The sequence below is a fragment of the Martes martes genome (genome assembly GCF_963455335.1).
Source record: "Martes martes genome assembly, chromosome: 17".
Lineage (NCBI taxonomy): Eukaryota > Metazoa > Chordata > Mammalia > Carnivora > Mustelidae > Martes > Martes martes.
This window is the reverse complement of record NC_137905.1, coordinates 14,415,295-14,438,507: the sequence shown is the minus strand read 5'-3', so window position 1 is coordinate 14,438,507 and position 23,213 is coordinate 14,415,295. Positions and strand designations below refer to the sequence as shown.

At 41.8% G+C, this 23,213-nt stretch overlaps 2 protein-coding genes across 4 annotated transcripts in view; one reads left to right on the top strand and one right to left on the bottom strand.

Annotated features, from left to right (window-relative positions):
• The window catches only part of PKD1L3 (polycystin 1 like 3, transient receptor potential channel interacting), a gene marked incomplete at its 5' end in the record, with an annotated part of 64,202 nt that extends 51,934 nt beyond the window's left edge, over positions 1 to 12,268 (top strand). The window contains 8 exons of the mRNA XM_080827662.1: positions 581 to 896; positions 2,036 to 2,169; positions 6,427 to 6,554; positions 7,334 to 7,494; positions 9,126 to 9,336; positions 9,750 to 9,851; positions 11,489 to 11,620; positions 11,992 to 12,268. Of these exons, the coding sequence (XP_080683788.1) occupies positions 581 to 896; positions 2,036 to 2,169; positions 6,427 to 6,554; positions 7,334 to 7,494; positions 9,126 to 9,336; positions 9,750 to 9,851; positions 11,489 to 11,620; positions 11,992 to 12,075 (1,268 nt within the window). The 3' untranslated portion in view covers positions 12,076 to 12,268. The remainder of the gene's footprint in view (positions 1 to 580; positions 897 to 2,035; positions 2,170 to 6,426; positions 6,555 to 7,333; positions 7,495 to 9,125; positions 9,337 to 9,749; positions 9,852 to 11,488; positions 11,621 to 11,991) is intronic.
• Positions 12,269 to 12,765: 497 nt separating this feature from the next.
• Positions 12,766 to 23,213, bottom strand: part of IST1 (IST1 factor associated with ESCRT-III) — a 32,441-nt gene continuing 21,993 nt past the window's right edge. The window contains exons 4-10 of one of the 3 annotated variants that reach the window (XM_080827663.1): positions 22,792 to 22,879; positions 19,733 to 19,816; positions 19,109 to 19,219; positions 18,001 to 18,207; positions 17,298 to 17,390; positions 16,124 to 16,172; positions 12,766 to 14,167 (exon numbers count right to left, since the gene is read on the bottom strand). In XM_080827663.1, the coding sequence (XP_080683789.1) occupies positions 13,968 to 14,167; positions 16,124 to 16,172; positions 17,298 to 17,390; positions 18,001 to 18,207; positions 19,109 to 19,219; positions 19,733 to 19,816; positions 22,792 to 22,879 (832 nt within the window). In that variant the 3' untranslated portion in view covers positions 12,766 to 13,967. Of the gene's footprint in view, positions 14,168 to 16,123; positions 16,173 to 17,293; positions 17,391 to 18,000; positions 18,208 to 19,108; positions 19,220 to 19,732; positions 19,817 to 22,791; positions 22,880 to 23,213 lie in introns of all 3 variants that reach the window. The other 2 variants (XM_080827665.1, XM_080827664.1) reach the window with 2 other exon arrangements.

The window sequence follows — 23,213 nt, the reverse complement described above, 5'->3', positions numbered from 1 at the left end:
CAGGGACTTTTGGACTGTGGCTGAAAAGGACTGGCACTCAGAACTAAGGTCTAAAGGCCTGTTATCTGAGACACAGGCAGAAGTGACTCCTGGGTCCCTTGGTGTATGGTGCTGTAGCCAAGTCCACAGGGGCAGAACTATTTCTGGGTCTGTTATCAGGACCGTAGGTGGAGAGTCTGCCGTCTGGGCATGGACGTGCCTTCTCAGAATGGACTTTGTCGGTCCGGGACTCCACTGGGGTTTCACGGTTCCCTACCTTTGGATCCCAAGGCTCCCGCAAAGGCACTCTCATCTGTGGATTACTGTTGCTGAGAGGAGGTACACGCAGGCCGCCTCCTATTTCACGGTCTTGCTGATGCCTTTCAGTTGATTCTCCTGGTTCATCTAGATCACCTTTGTGTCCTTTACAAATGATGACCATTTCACTTCCTTATTTTTATGCTTATTTCATTTTCTTGCCTGGTTGCATTAACTAAAAATTCCAAATATGTTTTTTTTTTAAATAGTGGTGAAAGTGCATTTTCTGCTACTAACTTAATAAGGCAGTTGTGAAAATGGTTTCTTGTACTCTTTTTGTTAGGATTTATCACTGATGGGAACTCCTTTCTTCTGGGCAATGTTCTGCTTCGTCAGATTCGCATTCCTCGTGCTGTACTCCTTCCAACTGGAGTGTCTCCCCAAGAACAAGCGAAGCCATCTCCCCAAGATCAGGAGGATACAGAGAACTATGGAGTAAACTGGGGCCCCCCTGATACAAACGTCACAAAATCAGACAGCATTTGGCATTATCAGAATCAAGAGATAGTGGGTGGCTATCCTGTCCAAGGGGAATTTGCCACTTACTCAGGAGGAGGGTATGTTGTGAGACTTGGAAGAAGCTCCTATACTGCCATCAGGTGAGGAAGCCTGAGCCCTGGACAGGAGAACCAGGACGCGTCCCTTCTTAGGACAGTTACAGCTGCCATAATGGTGCTCAGTTGTCTGTGACACTTGTAGACACTTCCTTTTTTTTTTTTTTTTTTTTTTTTTTAGAGAAATCTTCTTTTTCCCCCCAAGATGTTATTTATTTATTTGTCAGAGAGACAGTGCAAGCACAAGCAATGGGAGAGGCAGGCAGAGAGAGAGAGTAAGGATCCCAGCGTGGGACTCGATCCCAGGACGCTGGGATTATGACCTGAGCCAAAGGCAGACGTTTAACTGACTGAGCCACCCAGGCGTCCCCCTTGTGGACACTTCTTAGACTTTTAAGGAAATGTACCTTTTAGTTTAAAAATTCCTTGTTCAACCTCACACTACAGATATGTTTTGGTTTGGCAATTTGCCCAAACTCATTTTTTTTTTCTCATCTGGGAAAACACCTTCCGATCTCAATTCTGGTATCTCTAGTGTAGGCAAATTATAAGCTTTAAATTTAAGAGGAAGCATTGCCTTTCATGAGCCATAATCAATGCACATATTCACAGTCAAATTTCCAGAGACTTTAGAGTGTTTTGTATGTGTATGTAATAAGAACTTTTATCATTATATATGAAAAGGCTTAAATTATCTCTTCATTTAAGTTTACAGCAAGAAATTTACTCAAAAACGCGGGAAGTCTGCTTCTCCCTCTCCCTCGGCAGCTCCCCCTGCTTGTGCTTTCTCACACTCTCAAATAAGTAAAATCTTAAAAAATAAAGAGAAGCATTTAACATTTAGAAGTCGTAGAGTAATAGCAGTAGCTGACATAAAATAATTCTACCCTACCAAATATGTTAATAATAATAATAATTCTACCCTACCAAATATGTTCTCTTAAACATTTAAAACTGATGTGAATGCTCTTATGAAAACTTTCATCTTTATAGACTTCTCAGTTTCTATCTGTGTGAACTAATACTAGTGAAAGTTTGGAGATTAGTAATAGTAATCCGTAGGCAAACGACATTTGGGAATGTCGCTTTGCAACTGGTACGTGATATTGGAAATGCCAGGCCATTTTTCTCCTTTGCGGGATTGAATGGAGAAAGAAGCTGACCCTGTCGTTCTGTTTTCCCAGAGTCCTGCAGCATCTTGAAGAGAGTCACTGGCTTGACCATTGCACCAAAAGCCTCTTGGTGGAATTTGTGGTCTTCAATGCCAACGTGAACCTCTTCTGTGTAGTGACCCTGATTTTGGAGTCCAACAATGCAGGTACAGAGGTCTCTTCTGTCCTGACCTGGGTATCGCAGGAGAAAGCTCAGTTTCTTTATTTTGTACCATTAAAAGACAGTATTTTAGTTAACGTTATGATACATAATTTTAAAAGTCAAGGAATTCAAGGCAAAAACAAGCAGTCCTTTCTTCCTCCTCACCTCACTCTCCCTCCCCAGAGAAGGCTACCTCCTGCTTTTTTTTAACTGGTTCTTTGAAAAAAAAAAAAAGTTTTTTAAAGATTTCATTTATTTGACAGAGAGAGAGAGACAGCAATAGAGGAAACACAAACAGGGGGAGTGGGAAAGGGAGAAGCAGGCTTCCTGCTGAGCAGGGAGCAGGATGCGGGGCTTGATCCCATGATCTGAGCCAAAGGCAGATGCCTAACTGACTGAGCCACCCAGGCACCCCGGTTCTTTGAAATTAAACAACTAACATGCTTATTACTTATTTCATGCATTTTAAGTTTTAGGTACTGTTTCTTCCTATGATGATAAGCATTTAACTTTCTCATACTCATACACAACACACACACACACACACACACGCATACACACCCACTTTTCTCTTTCCATGTTCTCCAAATATAGTAATAATTTATGGTCAGTTTAATATTTATTTCCACTATTGTGATTATCTAAATGATTTCTCAAAGATGAGCCATGTAATGTATTATAATTTCTTTTCTTCTACAACATGTTCCTTAGAGTTTATAATTATTTCCTTTTTTTTTTCCATTTGGTTGGTTTTGCATTGATTCATTGCATCATTGATTCACCTCCAAACTCCTCCTAGAAGTAAAAATCTCTCTCTGTTCAAAAAGCGTCAAGCAAAAAAAAAAAAAAAAGTGTCAAGCAATCTATTATTTTATCTTTTCAAAGATAAAAGGGCCTCTCTGGGGCCCTCCGTCCTTTTGGTACAGTTCAGAATGGTTATTCTCTGGGTCTGCCGTGCAACACTCATCCTGGATTCTCCCTACAGTATTATTCTGGGGATTATCTTGACCTCTCCCCTCTGTTGGATCTTCTTTCCTGGATCCCACGTTTTCCTCTCTGGGTTTACTTCCTCATTTTGCTGGAGCATATCCTCTGGGAAATTACTGCAAGGGTGCAGAAGAAGTAAATTTTTTGAAGACTTCCAGGTCCAAAACTGTTCCTACTCTGCCGTCACACTTGATTGCTCATTATTCTGGTTACAGTTGTTTTTACAGAATTTTGAAAAGTATAGCTCCATTCCCTTCCAGCTTCTCATGTTGTTGTTAAGAAGTATGACGATGGGGACATCTGGGTGGCTCAATGGGTTAAAGGTCTGCCTTTGGCTCAGGTCACGATCTTGGGGTCCTGGGATCGAGCCCTGCTGGGAAGCCTGCATCTCCTCTTTCCTCTCTCTGCCACTCTGCCTACTTGTGCTCTCTTTTTCAAATAAATAATTTTTTTTAAAGTATGATGCCCCCAATTCCCAAAAGTTTTTAGAATTTTCTTTCTCTTCCTGGTGAGTCCTTTAACCTGGAAATGTGTCCTTAGGTTCTGAGAAATTTTCTCACAGATTTCTATCAATTTTTTCTTTGTTTTCTTTGTTCTCTTTTTCTAGTATTCCTGGCATTTTGACATTGGGATGCCTAGACTGATCCTTTTATTTTTCTTTTCTGTTTTTTGCTTTTCCATCTTTTTCTTCTAGTTTCTGGGAGATAAATTTAACAAGTGGTTTGGAAGTTGAAGTATTAATCTTGATAACTTAGTTTTCAAGAATTGTGTTTATCCTCAATATTTTTTTCATAGTATCCTGTTCTTTTATGGACATTGTATCCTCTCAACTCTCTGAGGATGTTACAGGCTTTGTTGTTTTTTTTCTGCTCTTTCACTTTCTCTAAATGCCTCTGAACTTCTTTTTTTATTTGTTTTGGTCTCCAGTTGTCAGTGTTGAGGTTCAATATGTGGCTGTTTTATCATATTGAAGACAGAGATAGTAAAAAGCAAACAAATGCTAGTTAGAAGCTCTCTGTTCATAGAAAGAGCTTGTCAGCTGTTCCTAATGTCTTTCTGGCAGTTTCACATAGAAGGACCCTCCAAACCCCTGCTTTGAGGATGTCAGCCTTGTAGACTTCTCTGAGACTATTGAGAAAAGGGACTGGGAGGCATCGCCATGCGGTATAAAAACTTTCTCTTAGAGGTGCCTGGGTGGCTCAGTTGGTTAAGTGTCTGACTCTTGATTTCAGCTCAGGTCATAATCTCAGGGTCAAAGGTAGATCCCCAAGTTGGCCTCTGCACTGAGCTTGGAGCCTGCTTAGGATTCTCTCTCTCCCTCTGCCCCTCCCCTGTTCATGAGCGCGCTTTGTCTCTCTCTTCGCTCTCAAAATAAGAGTGAAAAACTTTCTCTTAATTCTTTCCCAGTAGACCACTACTTGCAAACAGACCTGTTGCCCCTGATTTGGGATTCTCTCTAGTTCAACACTAGGAAATAAACCTTTAGTTTTAGTGTGGTGGAAGGCACGATAAGTAGCAAATGCCTAGTTGTGAATGGTGAGGGAGGAAGTCTGGGATCTGACTGCTTATGTCAGACTTGGGATGAATTCTATTTCCAGTTTCATCTGAACTTACCTTCAGAAGTATCTAATGCCAGCAATTTTCCAGCCTTTCTGGGCTTGCTTCTGGGTTTTCTACACAGCTGACTTTGCCTTTCCCTTTCTTGAATCTGTTGTCGGTGTCATTCTTCTGTTTACTGGCTTCCGAGAGTTCGTTGCTGCCATCTACGCTCCTTTTCCTTGTGTGTGTGTTCTTTATCCTGTCACTATCATTATAGTGGCATTTTATGAGATTAGAGGGACGCTCATATATTCAGTTCCCCTACCTCTAACAGGAAGTCTGTCCTGATCAAACTTCCTCTTTATTCTGTTCCCAGAATCTGCCCACTAGTATCCTTCCATTTACCACCAGATGTCACTTTTTTTTTTAAGATTTTATTTATTTATTGGACAGAGAGAGAGAGAGATCACAAGTAGGCAGAGATGCAGGCAGAGGGGAGGAAGCAGGTTCCCCGCTGAGCAGAGAGCCCAACGTGGGGCTTGATCCCAGGACCCTGAGATCATGACCTGAGCAGAAGCTTTAACCCACTGCGCCACCCAGGTGCCCCCAGGTGTCACTTCTGATCAGGAGTTTTATACTTAGACTTCTACACTTTTTCTAAATGAAGTATAAAGGCTTCCTGTGGGTCTTCATAGGGTTTTTTATTGTTAGGAACTACCAAGCCCCACCCCACCCCCGCCAACACACACATAAACTCCAAATAGGGCTGAAGTGAACATGGGAAAGTCCCAGTCTTAAGATCGAACAGTGTGAAGTAGGAATTCCTTTTATTCTTAAATGTACTTTATACTACAAGGGGTACATCTTAATTCTAGTATTTTGGGGCTTTATGAAAGTTTATATTCACAAGACCTTTCACGATTTTAGAAGCAACCACCTCACTGTCCTTCTAGGTAGAATCTGAGGCTTTTTAGTCTATCCTTCTCTAAATGTGTGAGTATTCCCAGGATACTGTGAGTATTCATCAGGTATTAGGGCTTTACATAAATTTACTTTTGGAAAGTACCTACATTTGAAATGGCTCAAAGCACTATCATACTAATTTCTGAAAATGTATTTTAAATAGCTTTAAATTCCATTCTCCCCACGCTTCACATTGCACAGTCATCAGCTCTCTACCAAACATTATATGGAGAGGGTTCAAGGAGTCCGTGCATCTCTGCACCTGTTCTCGCTCAACCAGAGCAACACCTGTTAACAGCTGTGAAGTCACAGACTGTGCCCTCAAGGTGGGATCACGAGTATATCTTCCCCTTCTACTGACTGGTGCAAAAAGTGCATTTCTCCAGTAGTTATGCATGTGTGATCTGAGTTAATATCCCTGACAGCTCTAGAGGAAACACCAAGCGAAGTGTAGCAATTCGGGAACATTTGAAATAGATAATCCGGTGGGGCACCTGGGTGACTCAGTTAACTGTGTGGCTCTTGGTTTGGATTCAGGTCACGTTCTCAGGGTTGGGAGATTGTGCCCACATCAGGCTCCAGGCTCAGCAGATTCTGCTTGGGATTATCTCCCTCTCCCCCTGCCCCTTCCCCCACACACTCTCTCTCTCAAATAAAATCTAAAGAAAAAAAAGATAATCCAGCAATAGTTGCACTGATTTTACAGAGTTTGAAAGGAAGAGGGCGTAAGTTTTGAAGACTCTTGACTCTAGGTGTTCTTTGTTGTTCTCAGGTGCGTTCTTCCCCTCACTGAGGCTGGACACTTTAACTTCCCTTCAGGCATCAAAGAAGGACTTTGCCTGGTCTCTCATCTCGCAAGTCATCTATTACCTACTGGTCTGTTACTATGCCTTTGTACAGGTGAGAAATTCTCAAGGTTTCCAGTGTTATCAGGGGAGCTCCACAATGAGTTATTACAAGAATTATGGCTATGACTTTGTCCTTTCCAGAGCCTGAATTCAGCTAAAGGCTGACTGGCTTTCCATGAAGTAGCTCTTCAAGATTTCAAGAGTGAAGGAATTAACTCTGTAAAAAGATTATTATTTTGGGGGCGCCTGGGTGGCTCAGTGGGTTAAGCCTCTGCCTTCGGCTCAGGTCAAGATCTCAGTGTCCTGGGATCGAGCCCCACATTGGGCTCTCTGCTCAGCCGGGAGCATGCTTCCTCCTCTCTCTCTCTCTCTCTGCCTACTTGTGATCTCTGTCTGTCAAATAAATAGATAAAATCTTTAAAAAAAAAAGAGTATTATTTTTTGTACGTTGTTATTATCCCTATATAAACTAACAACAAGAACTGAAATCTGATGAACAGAGCAAGTGCTCAAAAGTACAAGTAGTGGCACCAAAACAGAATCCATCTTAAGACAACACATCTTACTTTCAGGCTTGATAACTAATTTTAAATTTAAGCAACAGGAATGAAATAATGTGTATCCAATGCAGGTTGTGTTAGAGAAAGCTGGCTTTTCTGTAAGCAGCAGCTCTGAGTGACTACAGAGCAGCACCAAGACCATAACCCATCGTGTCCAAGTTGGATCTGACAAGGGCCCAGCTTAGTGTCTTGCCAGGGTTAAAATGCTTCATTAGGGAAAGACCTGGCTAATCCTCAAGGCAAGCATTAGTGACTGTGTGTCTCCTTTTAGGGTCGTCAGCTGAAACAACAGAGGTGGAGGTTCTTCTCTAGGAAAAGAAACATTCTGGACATGAGCATAATCCTCATTAGCTTTGTCCTCCTGGGTCTTGACATGAAGCGTGCTGCTCTGCATAAGAAAAACATGGCGCGATACCACTATGACCGGGACAGGTAAGACAGAGCCTGAGCAGCACAGGCTGTTCCTGTTCAATGTCTAAAGTTTCCCAATTGCACACAAGTTTCTTTCAGACTCCCCTTCCTCTTCCGCTGTTCTATCAGACCTATGTTTGTATAATACCAGAGTTAAATATAGAACTCAGACCAATGTCCACAGCTGAGAAAACAATTAACAAGTAACCATATACTGCTAATCACATTGAAAAGCTCTCTGCCTTCATAATACTTAGGTATGTGTTTGTCAAAGGTAATGCATTTAAATGCCATATAGCAAGGACCTAGAATTAGTCACATTTTGCACCCTGGCCAAAGACTAAAGCCTGAGGCATGACAAATGATCACCCTTTAAATAAAACAACCCAGTGCATTTTTTTTTAAAAAACCAAAGGGGGTTGTTTTCTGGGTAGAGATGTCCATCCATTAGCTTATCCATACTGAAGAGACATTCTGGTGCCCCTTTGGACACCTTCTGTGGTCTTTCCCATGGGGAAGAACATCTATTTCCCAGACCACATATTGCCACGTGGTACTTTACTTTTTCAGTGGCCAACAGTGTGGACTGCTGATCTGTGTAATGAGAAAATATCCCAGGTCATCCTTAGAGGGCCATTTTTGCAGGGACAGAGTTTATTTTATTATTTTTTTAAAGATTTTATTTATTTATTTGACAGACAGAGATCACAAGTAGGCAGAGAGGCAGGCAGAGAGATAGGAGGAAGCAGGCTCCCCGCTGAGCAGAGAGCCCGATGCGGGGCTCAATCCCAGGACCCTGAGATCATGACCTGAGCCGAAGGCAGAGGCTTAACCCACTGAGCCACCCAGGTGCCCCCAGGAACAGAGTTTAAATGGTGTTGACAGTTGAGGTCCATCTTGCCCCATGGCACTGTCTAGGTCTTAAGACACTAAAACAGTTGTGATCAAGGGCCAACTTGCTCTATCTATTGGAGTCTTTCCAAGTAACCTAGTTGCTGCAACACGAGATTATGAATATGTTTCTCACACAATACTCCTCCCTTCTAGTTTAGCAATCATCTCTCTAAGATTTTGTCACGCATAAGCACGGGAGTGGCAGGCAGAAGTAGGCTCCCTGCTGAGCAAGGACCATGATGCGGAACTCCAGCCCAGGACTCTGGGATCATGACCTGAGCTGCAGGCAGACAGATACTTAACCAACTCAGCCACCCAGGTGTCCTTATCAATCATCTTTCTACTTTCAGCACTGTTAAACCCATTAGATCAATCACCCCCCAGAGAATATAGGATTAGAGTGCTGCAGAAAACAGACTAGCATAATGACATATCTCATTAGGCTAACTCCTCTCCTTTTGAGAGGAGGGGTTTAACTCAAACCAGAGGAGTGGAGGCGGCTGGCCTGGATTGGCGGGATGAGTCTGGAGTAATCTGCTAGAGGTTTTATTTCAGGATTTCTTCAAATCTCCCAAGCAAGTACATGGCCTTTTGCCAGTGCTCTCACATCCACAAGTACTGGAGGCTTCTTGCTGGAGAGTTCTTGCATCAAGTATTTGACCTAATAGGACTCTCAGAGCTGCTGCCCTCAAGCAGGGGAATGGATGAAATGGATGGCATACACTTCGGCGGTTAACTGTCACCCTTCCTTGGCACAGGTTCATCAGCTTCTACGAGGCAGTAAGAGTAAACTCAGCCATCATTCACCTCATGGGCGTCCTGGTTCTGTTGGCAACTATTCAGCTTTGGAACCTGCTGCACCATAACCTCAGGCTGCAGGTCATCGGTAGAACACTCGGCAAAGCCTGGGACGAGGCGGTGGGCTTCTTGCTGGTCATCCTGATCCTGCTCACAGGCTGTGCCACTGCTGTAAGCCCTCATTCCCAAAAGCTGTGGCCTCGGAATCACACTGCTTTCTAAGAAAGCACTATACGGCAAACCATCAGTTCAAGTTGGCAATGAATTTTGGAAAAAAAAAAGTATGAAAACTGGTTTTTAGTTGTAGTTCCTCACTTCACCAGCAGTATGGCTTAAAATCAGACATCCGTCTCCTCTCCTCAAACTTAGCTCACAGGGTGATGTGAAGGCCAAGTCAATCGATATGAACATGCTATGTAACTATAAAATAATTTAAAGGCATTGTGATTTGAATGGCCACTAAGGCACTTCTATGATTTCCATCCCCTTTGGTCCTGGTGTTGGCTCCTTATTAAGCCAGGAGGGAAAGAACTGACATCAGCCCTATTGCTGGGTATCCTCTAATTAGTCTTTCTCCTTTTCAGTTTAACTTGCTGTTTGGATGGAGCATCTCTGACTACCGAACATTCTTCAGCTCAGCAGTGACTGTTATTGGCCTCCTACTGGGAATCTCTCATCCGGAGGAGGTAAAAACCCCCATCCTGGCTTCCCTGCCGGATTCTATTTTGTCTACAGGGCGAGAATTGCTTACAATTAGCAGCCCCTTCTGTGCCACTGCACACATGAAAAGGAGAGTGTAGATCCTCTGCCTTCCCGTTCTGTAGTGCTACCTATGCATTTAATGTGAGGGGCTATTATCAGAGATGTGTCCCTTTTTGAAGCACCTAATTCCAATTTCTTCACTTCTTAATCTTATTGCCAGGAAGCTGGGCCTGAATTTATGTTCTCATCACCTACCCAGATTAGTATTTGCTGCTACTTTCTCAGTAGCCCTTTGACGTATACAATGAAAGTGCCTTCTAAAAAAATTAGAGAGGTACAATTCCAGAAAAAGAGCCACAATATTTCTGTTCATTGTTCTCCCCCAAGAACTCCCAAAACAAATCTCTATCCTATATAAAAAAATAGGAAACCCAGATGAGGATTTGGAGCCCTAGCATTTATAGATTTGATCAAGACAGAAAAACTATAATTCATATTAGTGAAATTGTAAAGATCTCCACGAAGTTTAACCTTCTGAAAATCTAGAACTCAAATGGGCAAGTTTACATAGTTTCTTAACATAGTTCCTAATGTGGGAAGTTCTCACCTTCCTAAGATCCGAGAAAGACCTGTTATGGTTCTAGGTTCAACTGGGGAATGAAACCTTCACCCATGGAACACTTAAGACACTTTAGGAAGTAATAAAACAATGACCTTTTGCTAACACCTCCTTTTTGTCTTTAAAAAAAAAAAAAAAAAGCCTTCTCTAATAACAATACAATGTGAAGGGAAAACGGAGTATACTTACTGGGAAAAGTTTTGTATCACAAAGATGGTGAAAGCTGTCTGGTTGACCTAGAGTAGCTATAATTAAGCAATATCTGGTCATACAGATTTCCATCACAGTGGTATTTATTGTAAGCATTCATCCTCTTAAGTTGTTGGGACTGTTTTTTGTTGTTGTTGTTTTCAAAAGTTCCCAACTGGCAACAGTGAATAAGCCAATACCAAGGGAAAATAAACATTTGTTAAAATGAACACATAAACTAAAATACTCCTACAGAAACCACCGTAGTCCCTGTATTTGAGAATGATCACTTCATGCTGAAAAGTAAAGAATGGCAAAACTCAGTACTTACTTTTAAAATATAACACCCAAAAAAACAAAATAAAAGCCAGTTTTTTATGGTTAACTTCTTAAATTTTATTGGAATGCTCCTGTGTTTATAGAGGTTCTTAGAATGGCAGAGACAGTTTTTATTATTTTTGATGTTGTTTATTCTTTCAATGTGCTTTTACTACTCTTTCAAGCTTCCGTGCTTAGATATATTTTCCAGAGCTGCCAAAATTCACATGGGCTTTGAATCACTTATAGTTCTACTGGGACTTACCTGTTTTCTGGTGAAAGCCCTTAAGTCAATTATTTTTATACCCATTAAATCTGTCATTTCTAGTCTTCTGTCCACGCAAAAGCATTTTCCTTTTTATTTGCTTCTCTCCCTACTGTCTACCAAATATTTTATGTGAATATATCCCAAACATTAGTATATAACTTGTATTTTTAAAGTAGAAGTTAAACTGTCAGTGTTTAAAATCAAAACATTTTACTGTCCCCTTCCAGGTTATTGCTTTAGACCCAGTCCTGGGATCCTTTCTGATTCTCACCGGTGTCTTCCTGATGCTACTTGTGATCATTAACCTTTTTGTTTCGGTGATTCTCATGGCCTTTGGTAAAGAAAGAAAATCCCTTAAGGTAGGTAGGTAACACTCTGACTCAGTAAGTGAAATATAAACTTGTCATGATTTTATCATTAGAAAAACTCAACTGTTGCTGCTCCTAAGATCATAGACTGACTAATGCACAGAATCAGCACAGTTCCTTCATTAATCTCCATAGCTTGGGCAACCATTTTAATAGAACGCCCAGTTTATAGGACATCTACTGTCTTATAAATAGCTGGTCCTCAACTGTGAAGTAGCAGAAACACTCCAATGCCTGACAGTAGATCATTAAAGGAACAGTATGTTTACCATTCCTAGTTTTTAAATCTTTTGGTACATTTCCCCTCCTAACAATGGCATCAATTTTAATTCCCTCACTTTTCTCCTTTTGTGTAGGAGACAACTTTGAAAGAAGATGGACTGATAGAGATGGTGCTACAGAAACTCTCCAGTTTACTAGGAATCCAGCGGCACCAGAACACGTGAGCAAACAGCCATGACAGCAATGGGCAGTAACACTGAGGCTTTAAAAGATGGACTATCTTGGGTGCCTGGGTGACTCAGTCGGTTAAGTGTCTGCCTTGAGCTCAAGTCATGATCCCAGGGTTCTGGGATTGAGCCCGTCTGGCTCCCTGCTAAGTGGAGAGCTCACTTCTCCCTCTCCCTACCTTTGCAGGGTATAGTTTAGGAAATTACTGGTTTAATATACTGTTAATTTTGTAAATCACTGAGGACTCAAAATCTCCTTGGCAGCAAGTTCTTAGGTTTATGGATCACTGTCAGGAAAGGGTTAACACTATAAGAGTGATACAGGATAATCCAGCTCTGCTGCCAGAAAGCAAGAAACACTCACCACCTATGTTTTCAGCATGGCTGTGGGAAATACATGAGTCAGATGTGAGCTCACTGCAGCTTATTAAAATCAAAGATATAAGTGTGAGGTTTGGCTAATGGGCAGCCCTGTCCCAGAGGACTAAACAAGCAAACTCAAAAATGTTACCTGGGCTTAAATACAGAAATAGCAATGGACTCATTGCTGCTTCAGACATACACATTACCCAAGGAACCAAAGGTAAGGTCTGGATTGTGCCCAGCATGGGTCACTTACTTAAAATACTCTCCACTAAAATCCAAATTTGTACCTCACTTGACCAAACGAGTGGAGAAAACAGGGCACAGAATTTTTAACTTTATTATCAGCTACTGAGCTATGAGATACAAACCAATCGAAAACATTAAAGTTGGTTGAAACAGGTGTGTACATTTACACTACACCAAAGCCAGCATCTTGTCTTCTGATCCCAGAGCCATCCCTCCGGGGAAGGATGGCTGCAGCTAGGGGGTAGAGGAACACGTTAAGTTACAATAGTAAAGAGTCTCATCCACCTAGGAAAGTAGTCAACAACCAGAGCCACATTTTTTATGGGCACCAAAAACTTATCTGAAATCAGTTTTTAAAGGTTCTCTTAATCATAAAGTTTTCAAATGAAAACAGGAACCCCTCTTCTCCTGCAGGCATTCCAGCTCACTACCCAAGAAACTTGAGTACTTCTATTAAGGCAACTGGAAGCCCACCTTAGCCTTGAATGGTGACTCTGCCCAGTATGTGACCTGTCCTTCGTTTGCCAGTAAATGCAATCCAACAGAAGATGCTATGGGGAAAAACAGGAATTTATGCAGTGCTGCCCTCTGGTAAAAGGGGAACACAGCACTCAAAGCAAAAGGCCACGGAGGGCTCCCTGAGAATCCAGTAGAACTAAGAGAAGCTTTCAACTTTCCAAATTAACTTTGCAACTGGATCCAGGTAGGACAGTGCCCGGCAGCAAGGAGTAGTGTATGTGCCAATGAGAGGACCCAGCTTCCGGGAACTATTACAGTGGCGTCCAGAGTCAGTCTCTCCCATTCATAGCACACCTTTGCTTTGATTCTTGCTCACCACAAATCCCTCTGTACAGAGGGGTTTGTTTCTAAGTCTAGAACTTCAGCACAGAGCTGAGAGACTTCATGAAATATTCTTCTCTGTGTCCAGCCATCTTTGGCAGCTCTCCTCATAATGCTTTTACCTTCTCACTCCTCTGTGGAGGGACACAGAAGCCAGAGTCTTCTCGGTGATGGGAGAAGCTGGGCTCACACTCATGGGAGCTGGACAAAACCAGCGGCCCAGAGTCCGACGCTCTAGCCTCATAGTCTCTAATCATTAGTCTCTAAGGAGCAGTAGAGAACTGGAAAGCAGCAGAATTAAGAGCAGGAAGAGAGCCCAGAGGAAGAGTGTACTCAGTGATGGTTAAGAGATGAAAAAGAATTTCATGGAGATTGTTACAAGGAGAAACAGCTCAGTCTCAAATCTCAACACCTGCAGGTTGCCTGGTTTAAGAGACCTAGGTTTTCTTTTTCAACTCTTCAAATCTCCGGGACAGATCATCAAAGTCAATATCCTCAGATGCTGAGGTGTTGGCACCAGCAGATGCAGTTGGTAGTGTGTCTGGCACAGATGGCAACTCCGGTAGTACAAAGTTGTCGTAGGTATCCACGGGTCGGGAAGGGGGCTTTGCAGAGGCTTCTGGCTTGGGCCCAGGACCTAATTAAATTAGGGTAATGTTACAAACACCACAGAAAAGTGGCGCAAAGCCAACAATCCCCTTTGGCAGAAACAACGAAAATACAGGAGAAAACACTGGTTTTTAGAAAATGATTAATAGTTCTAAAGACCAATAAAAATTTCCAGGACAATACCTACATTTCTTTAATAGAGCTGAACGCTATCTGTTTTACTTTCCCATGGTGAGAAAAGATTAAAGGGAAATTCAAAGTGTGGTACCTGGGATTAGGTACACAGAGCATTCACTAAGATTCCCCTTTCGCAAAGATCTGCTACTAAAATTCTGTTGGAATGAGCCACTCTCTATGGCTTAGGGGGAAATTTTTTTTTAAAGACTTCATTCATTTATTTGACACAGACAGTGAGAAAGGGAACACAAGCAGGGGGAATAGGAGAGGGAGAAGCAGGCTTCCCGCCAGGCAGGGAGCCCGATGCGGGGCTTGATCCCAGAACCCAGGAATCATGACCTGAGCTGAAGGCAGACACTTAATGACTGAGCCACCCAGGTGCCCCATGGGGGAAAATTTTTTTATTAAAAATGTTAATGTCAGGGACGCCTGGGTGGCTCAGTTGGTTAAGCAGCTGCCTTCGGCTCAGGTGGTGATCCCAGCGTCCTGGGATCGAGTCCCATATCGGGCTCCTTGCTCGGCAGGGAGCCTGCTTCTCACTCTGTCTGCCTGTGCTCTGACAAATAAATAAATAAATAAATAAAAATGTTAATGTCCTTACTGTTTCGTGTAATAGGATCTGAATTACCAGTCTTCCCTTTTGTATTTTACAAAATCGTCCCCCTCTCTACCTACTGTATGTTTCCATTTGTGTCTAAGTTCTAGAAAAGGCAAACCTCAACTAGTTTTAGAAAACAAGAATAGTGAGGTGCCTGAGTGGCTCAGTCAGTTGAGCATCCGACTCTTGGTTTTGGCTCTGGTCAAGATCTCGGGGTCATGGGATTTAGCCCCATGTCAGGCCCCATGCTGAGAGAGGAGTCTGACAGATTCTTTCCCTCCCCCACCCTATGCACACATGTTCTCTTTCTCTTTCTAAAGATAAAGTCTTAAAAAAAAGAAGGGTGGGTACCTGGGTGGCTCAGTTGTTAAGCATCTACCTTTGGCTCACGTCATGATCCCAGGGTCCTGGGAATGAGCCCCACGAAGGGCTTCCTGCTCAGCAGGAAGCCTGTTTCTCCCTCTCCCACCCTCCTACTTGTATTTCCTCTCTCACAAATAAAATCTTTAAAAAAAAAAAAAGAAAAGAAAAGGGAAAGAAAGAAAAGAATAGTGTTTGCCTCCAAAGCAGAGTGTGGACTGATGAAGCTGACTGGAGAGGAACATAAGGGAACTTTCTGGGGTGATGGAAATGTTCTACACCAGTTTTACTGAGATTGTTGTTTATATAAAATCAAAACTCATCAAAATATACCTCAATAAAACAACTATCTCCAATTTAAAAAGTACCCCCTAACCCGACCCCAACCCTAGTTTCCATAGTCCTGGTAGTGTTTTATTTTTTTGAGCACACGACCACAGGAGCATGCTTGCTCTGTGAAAATTCACTGAACTATTCATTTATGGTTTTATCTACTGCCCCCTCTTTAATGATCAAGTTAAAAAATATGTTATGTATACCTAGATGGAAAGATAGCCAGATGGATTGAATGACTGATCTCTTTTGGTATTTCTAGGTACAAAAGAAACTGAAGTAGCAGGAACATGAAGAACTCGAAGTTGAAAGAAAAACTATAACATTAACAGAAACAAGGAACTTGGGAGAGTCTCTGCACCCAAGAAAGATACAGTTCTATCTGAACCTACTACACAGTGCAGAGGACAGGGCATGTGGGTAAAATGCCACAAACATGAACACTATTCTGAGGAATGAGCAGTAATGAGAAAACAGCAAAGAATTCAGCACTGAGGGTTTCTGATTCACACTCACCAACAATCTGTGCAGAAGAGACATTCTTATCAGCATTAATGTCATCAACCTGAAATACAAAGAATGTTACTAGGGGAGAAAGCAATAGCATTACTGGACAAAGTACTCATACTGGTATAAGCCCCTGAGTTTTCCAAAAGCTAAGCTGCTCAGCAGAAGCAACAGAACCTGCTCCAAAGAAACTGCCCCTCCACCCCCTGTACTCCTTCCTTATCTTCCAATCAGATACCATGTAAACTCTTAACCACCAAGCAGAGAAAAAGAAAATTCTTACCACACCACAACACCTCTCTTTGATACCTTCACCTTCTGGGCAGAGAGAAAGCACTAACCCACTGAATGCATCTCCAAGAACCAAGTCCTCAAAAACTGAAGATCTTCTACCTCATTCCTAGAAACAGTTGTGGGCAATGCTTCAATGCATGCAAGACCGAAACATAAGAAAACCCAGGCCCGAGGGAAAACCAAAGGAAAGAAAGCCAAACAAGTTCAGGAACAGGGGGATCTCGCAGCAAACATTCTACCGATTTGTTTTCTCTGTAATGCATCAGATAGAAATGGGTTTCAAAAGGCACATACTAGCTGAGGAAACAAGGCTGACAGAAAAGGAGCCCTCTAATTCTGAATCAAAGCTGTGCAATCACCAACAATTCAATTCAAGGCATGATTACCATATTTATAACAAGTTTCATCTATAAGATGAAAATGTAAAATTAATGCTACAGGCTGGAACTTATTAACTGGACACTTCAGTTAAAAACAAATCTGGCCACCACTCCTTTACACAGTGCTGAATTTATAAAACTGTATTTTACTTATGATAATCTAGCAACAAGACTATACCAGCTCAATACAATTCTCTGCCTCATTAGTTAAAAAACAACAAAAAACCCCCAAAGACTAGGTAAGTGCCCTACTAGAACTCTCTAAGAGATCAGCTCCTTCCTGATTTCTGGCTTAATTGCAAACAAAGCATTGCCACCAATGATGCCACCACTGCCACCACCACCGCCCCATTTCCAGGGTAATGTTAAAGCAACACAAAAATCCAAAGCAAGAGCAATGCTGGTAACTAGGAATTGATCAAAACTTTGCCTTCCCTGTGGCCATTATTTTGCTCTCTCTTCATGGGATTCACTCTCCTGCTGCTTACAAAAGAGGCTCAAGCACTTACAGATTCATACGATGGGGGAGTTGCTGGTATCTGAGGTGGATGAATATTGGGAAAAGCCTGATAAGTCCCCACTGGCAATCCATTGAAATCCGACTGCAAGTGAAGAAAGGCGACATGAGACACAGCCCTATTTTGCAATTTCTGAGGTTAGTGTATGGTAAGGGAGAAATACCTACACGTATTCAATGTGAATATTCAAGATATATCTTCAATATGTATATTATTCAAAACCTCCAAAAGAGAAAAAAATGCCCAGGATTCCAGATTTTTAAAGATCTATAGCCAAAGACTCGTCTTCAAGTTACTAATCAACTGCTTTGATGTCTACAAGGGAAGATTCTAATCAGACTTTCCTATTACTAGTAATGACCTTTACCTTCTTGTCTACACAGGAGGTTTTTCTACCTGGTAATAAGTAGTAGTCATTTTTGGAAAGAACTATTAGTATGCCTGTAACAGATTCCAAAGGTATTCCATAAACCTACAAGAAAAAGTTTCTCTAGCGCCATCTCTGTTATCCCACATCATTAACAAGACTTTCTCCAAATCCTACTATTTTTTCACAATATAATCATTAATACCAAATGTTCCTACTGCAGAATCTTCTTCACAACCTACAACTCTTGAGTGTATTCATACATCCAATGTGTCCTCTTCTGTTACATTTTCCACAGTTTACACCCATGCTTCTATGAATACTTACTGGTCCCTTTGGAAGTGGGTAGGAGAAAGGAGTACTTGGAGAGGGCATGGGCATAGGCATGGGCATAGGCACTGGTACTGTTCCATCAGGTCCACCAATTGGTGCTGCGAAACCACCCCCTCCTCCTCTTCCAGGGCCCCCTTTCTTCACATCATCTGTGAATCCAACATCAATAAGATCTGTCTCTACCCCAGGAGGAGCTTCTGCCTGAGAAGAAGAGAGAAACCCGTATCATTAACCCACACTACAGGTCAGGTTCCCCCAGAAGCAGACTCTGAGATGGAGACCAGTGTGGAGGAAGCTTACTGGCCTAGTCCCTTGGGATAAAGACCTGTGGGGAAGTGAAGGAAGCAGGGATGGGCTGCCATACAGTCACAACAACTCCTAATTCCTTAAGGAGCTCTGCAGCTGCAATGGGCCTGTAACAGGTACCCCTGCCTGGGACAGTCTTTAAAACCCAGTTACTGAATACAGGCTGTCCCAGAGGTCAACTTTGGATGAAGCAGCTTTCTTCTGAGGGCCACTGCTAGAGTGTATGACCCACCAGTCATCAATATTTTCAAGAGCTGGTGAAATAAATGCTTTTATCCTTAAGTGTATATATCTGGAATGGGGAAGAGTTGTCTGAGCAGCACAAAGAACCCACTACAACCCACTGATCTTAACTGAATTATTACTATTTGTATATTTGCCCCCCCTTACACTGTAAACCTCTTCAGGACAGTGATCTTGGTTTTATCTCTATTCTCAGCTTTCTGTGCACTGCCTATCACAGCACAGCAGGCACCTAACAAATAGTTTCAGAATCCATTTGGGGTCTTGGGACACTTCTTGCTTCAATTCCTTGAACTTCATCGAAAAGCAGCAATAGTGCCATTTTTGTATTTGCATCAAGGTTTGTACCTTTTCTCCATGCTTTCCAGTCATTCATCTCATCTGATCAAATACTCTTCGAGAAATGCAGGCATATTTATCATTACTGAAAAAAAGCACTAACTGGACAAAGGCTTAATCTCCCAAACACAAACTTTAGCACAAAGTATTTTTTAAGAAAGTGATATCCAGAGATTCATCTCCCCCTCTGTACTCTTAAAGACTCTACACTTACCATGACCACAGAGTCAGGCTCATAGGGCACATTGTAGTTCTTGGCAATTTCGATCAGGTATCTCTCCACCAGGATTTTAGGTGGGGCTTCCACACTCAGTTTGTGCATTAGCTGTTAGTAAAAGACCCAGAGTTAAAATCTATGCCAATTAGCCTAAGTCTAACCTGACTCACTTTAAAACTCTGTTCCTCTTATTTTACAGGTAAATTGAGAAAAAAGGAGGTTCTGACCAGTTAAATGATTTTTTTTTCCACTCATGAATCATTATTACAAACCCATGCCCCTCTCGTGGTCTCTGGTTACATATGATACAGGTGTTGGTAAGACTGATAATGCCGCCTTCCACATCTGAATTCATCCACTCTTCATCACCTCTCTTCTACATCCACAAATCACAAAGGGCACAAAGAACTGGGGGCATCACAATCAAGTCGAGTGAAGAGGTAAGGAGTCGAGGGAAGAGGTAAGGAGTTGACTGCACTACCAACCTGAGAGACCTCTCACCCTCACTATAAATATGCAACCCTAGACTAACAGCCATACAATAAGACCCACTACAATCAATGCAAAAGAACATGCCCACACCCTGCCTACTCAATCTTGTTTAACAAGTATGTTCATTACCCTGTCATTCACAGTTCCAATCTGGTTGGTCCTACATAACTTGCCATATTCCTTGCTATACTTGGCACAGAGCTGATCAGCAACCTACAGAGAGAAAAGAACAGTAAATGAGGGTGCAAACCATTCTTACAGACTGCTTCAAGCTTCCTATCAAGAGTAACCATGCTTCTATTACAGGATTTCAAAAAAACTGGGGCCTGTAAAACTTTAGGGATACATATTAATTCATATTTGTTTATATACCCATCCACTGAGCTGTTAACTATGTGCCATATTCTATCATAAACATTATGACAGATGCTATAAATACAGTAAAAAGACACTGTTCATACTCTTACAGTCTTATAATCTCTGAGGAAAGCAGTCATTACTTAATCACACAAAGATACAAATGCAGCCATAATAAGTGTCACCAAGGGAAAGTACACCACACTGTCAATAACTTAGAACAGCGAAATTAGATTTGATCAAAAAAGTCATGTAAGGAGGCGCCTGGTTAGCTCAGTCGGTTAACCGTCCAATTCTTGGTTTCAGCTCTCAGGTTTCTGGGATCAAATCCCGCACTGGGCTCCTTGCTCAGCACGGAGTCTGTTCAAGATCTTCTCCCTTCCCCTCCTACCCCTCCCCCTACTTGTGTGCTCGCTTGCTCTCACATAAATAAAATCTTTAAAAAAGGAAAAAAAGAAATCAGGTAAGGCTTCCTGAAGAAAGGGATGCTCCGCTGAGAGGTAAAGGATGACTAGGAGTTAAGAGGGAAGGAAGACGAACATTCTAGGAAAAGAAAACAGCATGTGCAAAGGCCTCTGGTGGAAAAACAGGGTCAATCCTCAAGCTGAATTAGAGTCATTGTTGAGCCCCAGGGAGGAGCGTGATAGGAAATGAAGAAAGAAAGGCACAACGGGACCACACAATCCAGAGCCATGTTAGGAACTGTTCCTATCACAAGAATAGCAGCTACTAAAGGGCTTTAAAGCAAGGGGTAGAGACAGGATCAGATCTGTGATCTGAACAGAATCCTAAGCTGTTCGATGGAATGCTGAATAAACTAAAGGAAACCAAAAGAGGTGGAGGAAGAAGATTCAAAAAACTTTAACAGCCCTGGCATGAGAAGCCTGGCACTGAACTGGAGTGGTCCCAACACCTGAGAGCTCAGTGAGGAGGCATTCATTGTTCAGTATGTAGACCTGGTACTTTCGATTTAAGTTTTCATTTGTCTTTAGAGTAACAGTTTTTGGGGGCACCTGGGTGGCTCAGTGGGAGATCATTTTTTAAAATCTGCAATTTTTTTCTAGTTCTCTTAGGAGTTCATCTTTTTAAAATCATGTAAATCTGTTTCATCCTGAATAAATTTTAATATACAGGAAGAATACAGGAGAGATTACAACAAAACTGAGGTTGGGATGCCTGGCTGGCTCAGCTGGAGGAGCAAGCAACTCTTGATCTAGGTTCATGAGTTCAAGCCCCATGTTGGGTACAGAGATTACTTAACTAAGAACTTTAAAAAAAGAGACTGAGGTTAAAAGTCTATATAAGCAGCAGATGCCCCTGGGGCACCTCGCTGGCTCAGTCGGTAGAGCACAGGACTCTTGATCTCAGGATCATGAGTTCAAGCCCCATGTTGAGCACAGAGCTTACTTTACAAAGAAAAGTAAAAGCAGCAGCAGTTGCCTCTACTCTCCCATTCCTCTACTCGGAGAACTCTATGGTTACCATCCCTACCAGATCAGAATACAGGAGGCCTACTCTCTGGGGAGGTTAGACTAAAGGGATTCTGAACTCCAAGCATAGCAGACAACAGAGACACTTAAGGACAACAGAAAAATTAAGTGTAAATCTTCTACAAGAGAAGAATGAGACCTTTGGCTTCCTTCTCCTCTGGTGCTCAGAAATTCTGGCAGCCAGCTTATACCCTTGAGGTAAAGGGTATAAGGAAATGACCATACCAAGAGAAAAAAACTAGTTCCTGATACTCTGGAGTTCCCTTAAGAAAGGGCTTAGATCATTCAACAGTGAAAGCATCTGGCAATAAGCCCCACCCAGGCACACAAGAGGTTCCAAGCTGCTTTTTAAATGCCTCACTTTTCAATATAAACCAACAACCAAGAGTCACCAAACTTCGTGAAAAGCCTCTATGACAAAATAGTCTAAAACAAAGGATTTTAGAAACTAGTATTAGTTAGTTTAAGAAACTAATATTCTTGGGCACCTGGGTGGCTCAGTGGGTTAAGCCTCTGCCTTTGGCTCAGGTCATGATCCCAGGGTCCTGGGACTGAGGGCCACATCAGGCTCTCTGCTCAGCAGGGAGCCTGCTTCCCCCCCCCACTTGTGATCTCTGTCAAATAAATAAATAAATAAATAAAATCTTTAAAAAAAAAAAACAACTCTCAGTTAAAAGACATTATAGCTATGAAATAAAAGCAACAGACTATTAAGTATATATTGAGAGAATTTAAAAAAAGATCTCAAAAGATAGGTCAGGAGATAAGACTGAAACAATCTATAGAATAAAACAAAAAAGGCAAAAATGTAAAAATAGGAAAGAATAACTAAAATGAATTTATATCCTGGCAGTCAGTGCCATATCCATATTGTAATGGGGAAGTTTTTAACATCTATCTCTTTTGCTAGATTTTAAAGCTACAAGAGTGGGGTTGGTGTCATATATTACTCACTACTGTACCCTCAGGTTCCACCTAACTTGTAACATACACCCGAAGAATATCTGTGGAATTAATGAAGCAAAACATCTTTCTAACTTTACTGGTTTAGAGTTAAGAACTTTTCTATTTGAATATACTTAAGTAACATTACACTAAAAATAAAACAAAACGAGATACACAAAACTTTGCTCCTTGAAAGAAATTATTCAAGTCTCAAAACACTGTTCTATTGCATTATCTAAGTCCTGAAAAGGAGGCAGAGACAAATTCATAAAGCCCATTTCAAAGACAGCATGTAAAAGGTACGAAATAATCTGGTCAAAGAAGCAGAAGTGATTTATATTAACCGACCTAAAAATATGACAAACTATAGACATCACTGAAACTCATCGTACTCACTATTTTCAACTCAGCCACTTCTGACTGGAGCCGAGGAGCAGCCCATATCAGCGTAGACACAGATTCAGCCAGACCAGAATCTAGTTCCCTAGTTAAGGAAAAAAATTAATAAAATATAGTATTCTTTCAAACAGGAGCACCTGGATTACCCAGGTCATGATCCCAGAGTCCCAGGCTTGAGCTCCATATCAGGCTCCCTGCTCAATGAGGAGTTTGCTTCTCCCTCCCCCTCTGTTCCTCCCCTGCTCTCAAATCAATAAAAAAAAACAAAAATTTTTTTCTTAAGATTTTATTTATTTGCAAGAGTAAGCCAGAGAAAGCACAAGCCAGGGGGGAGAGGCAGAGGCTGAGCAGGGAGTCCAATATGGGACTCAATCCCAGAACCCTAGGATCATGACCTGAGCCAAACGCAGATATTTAAC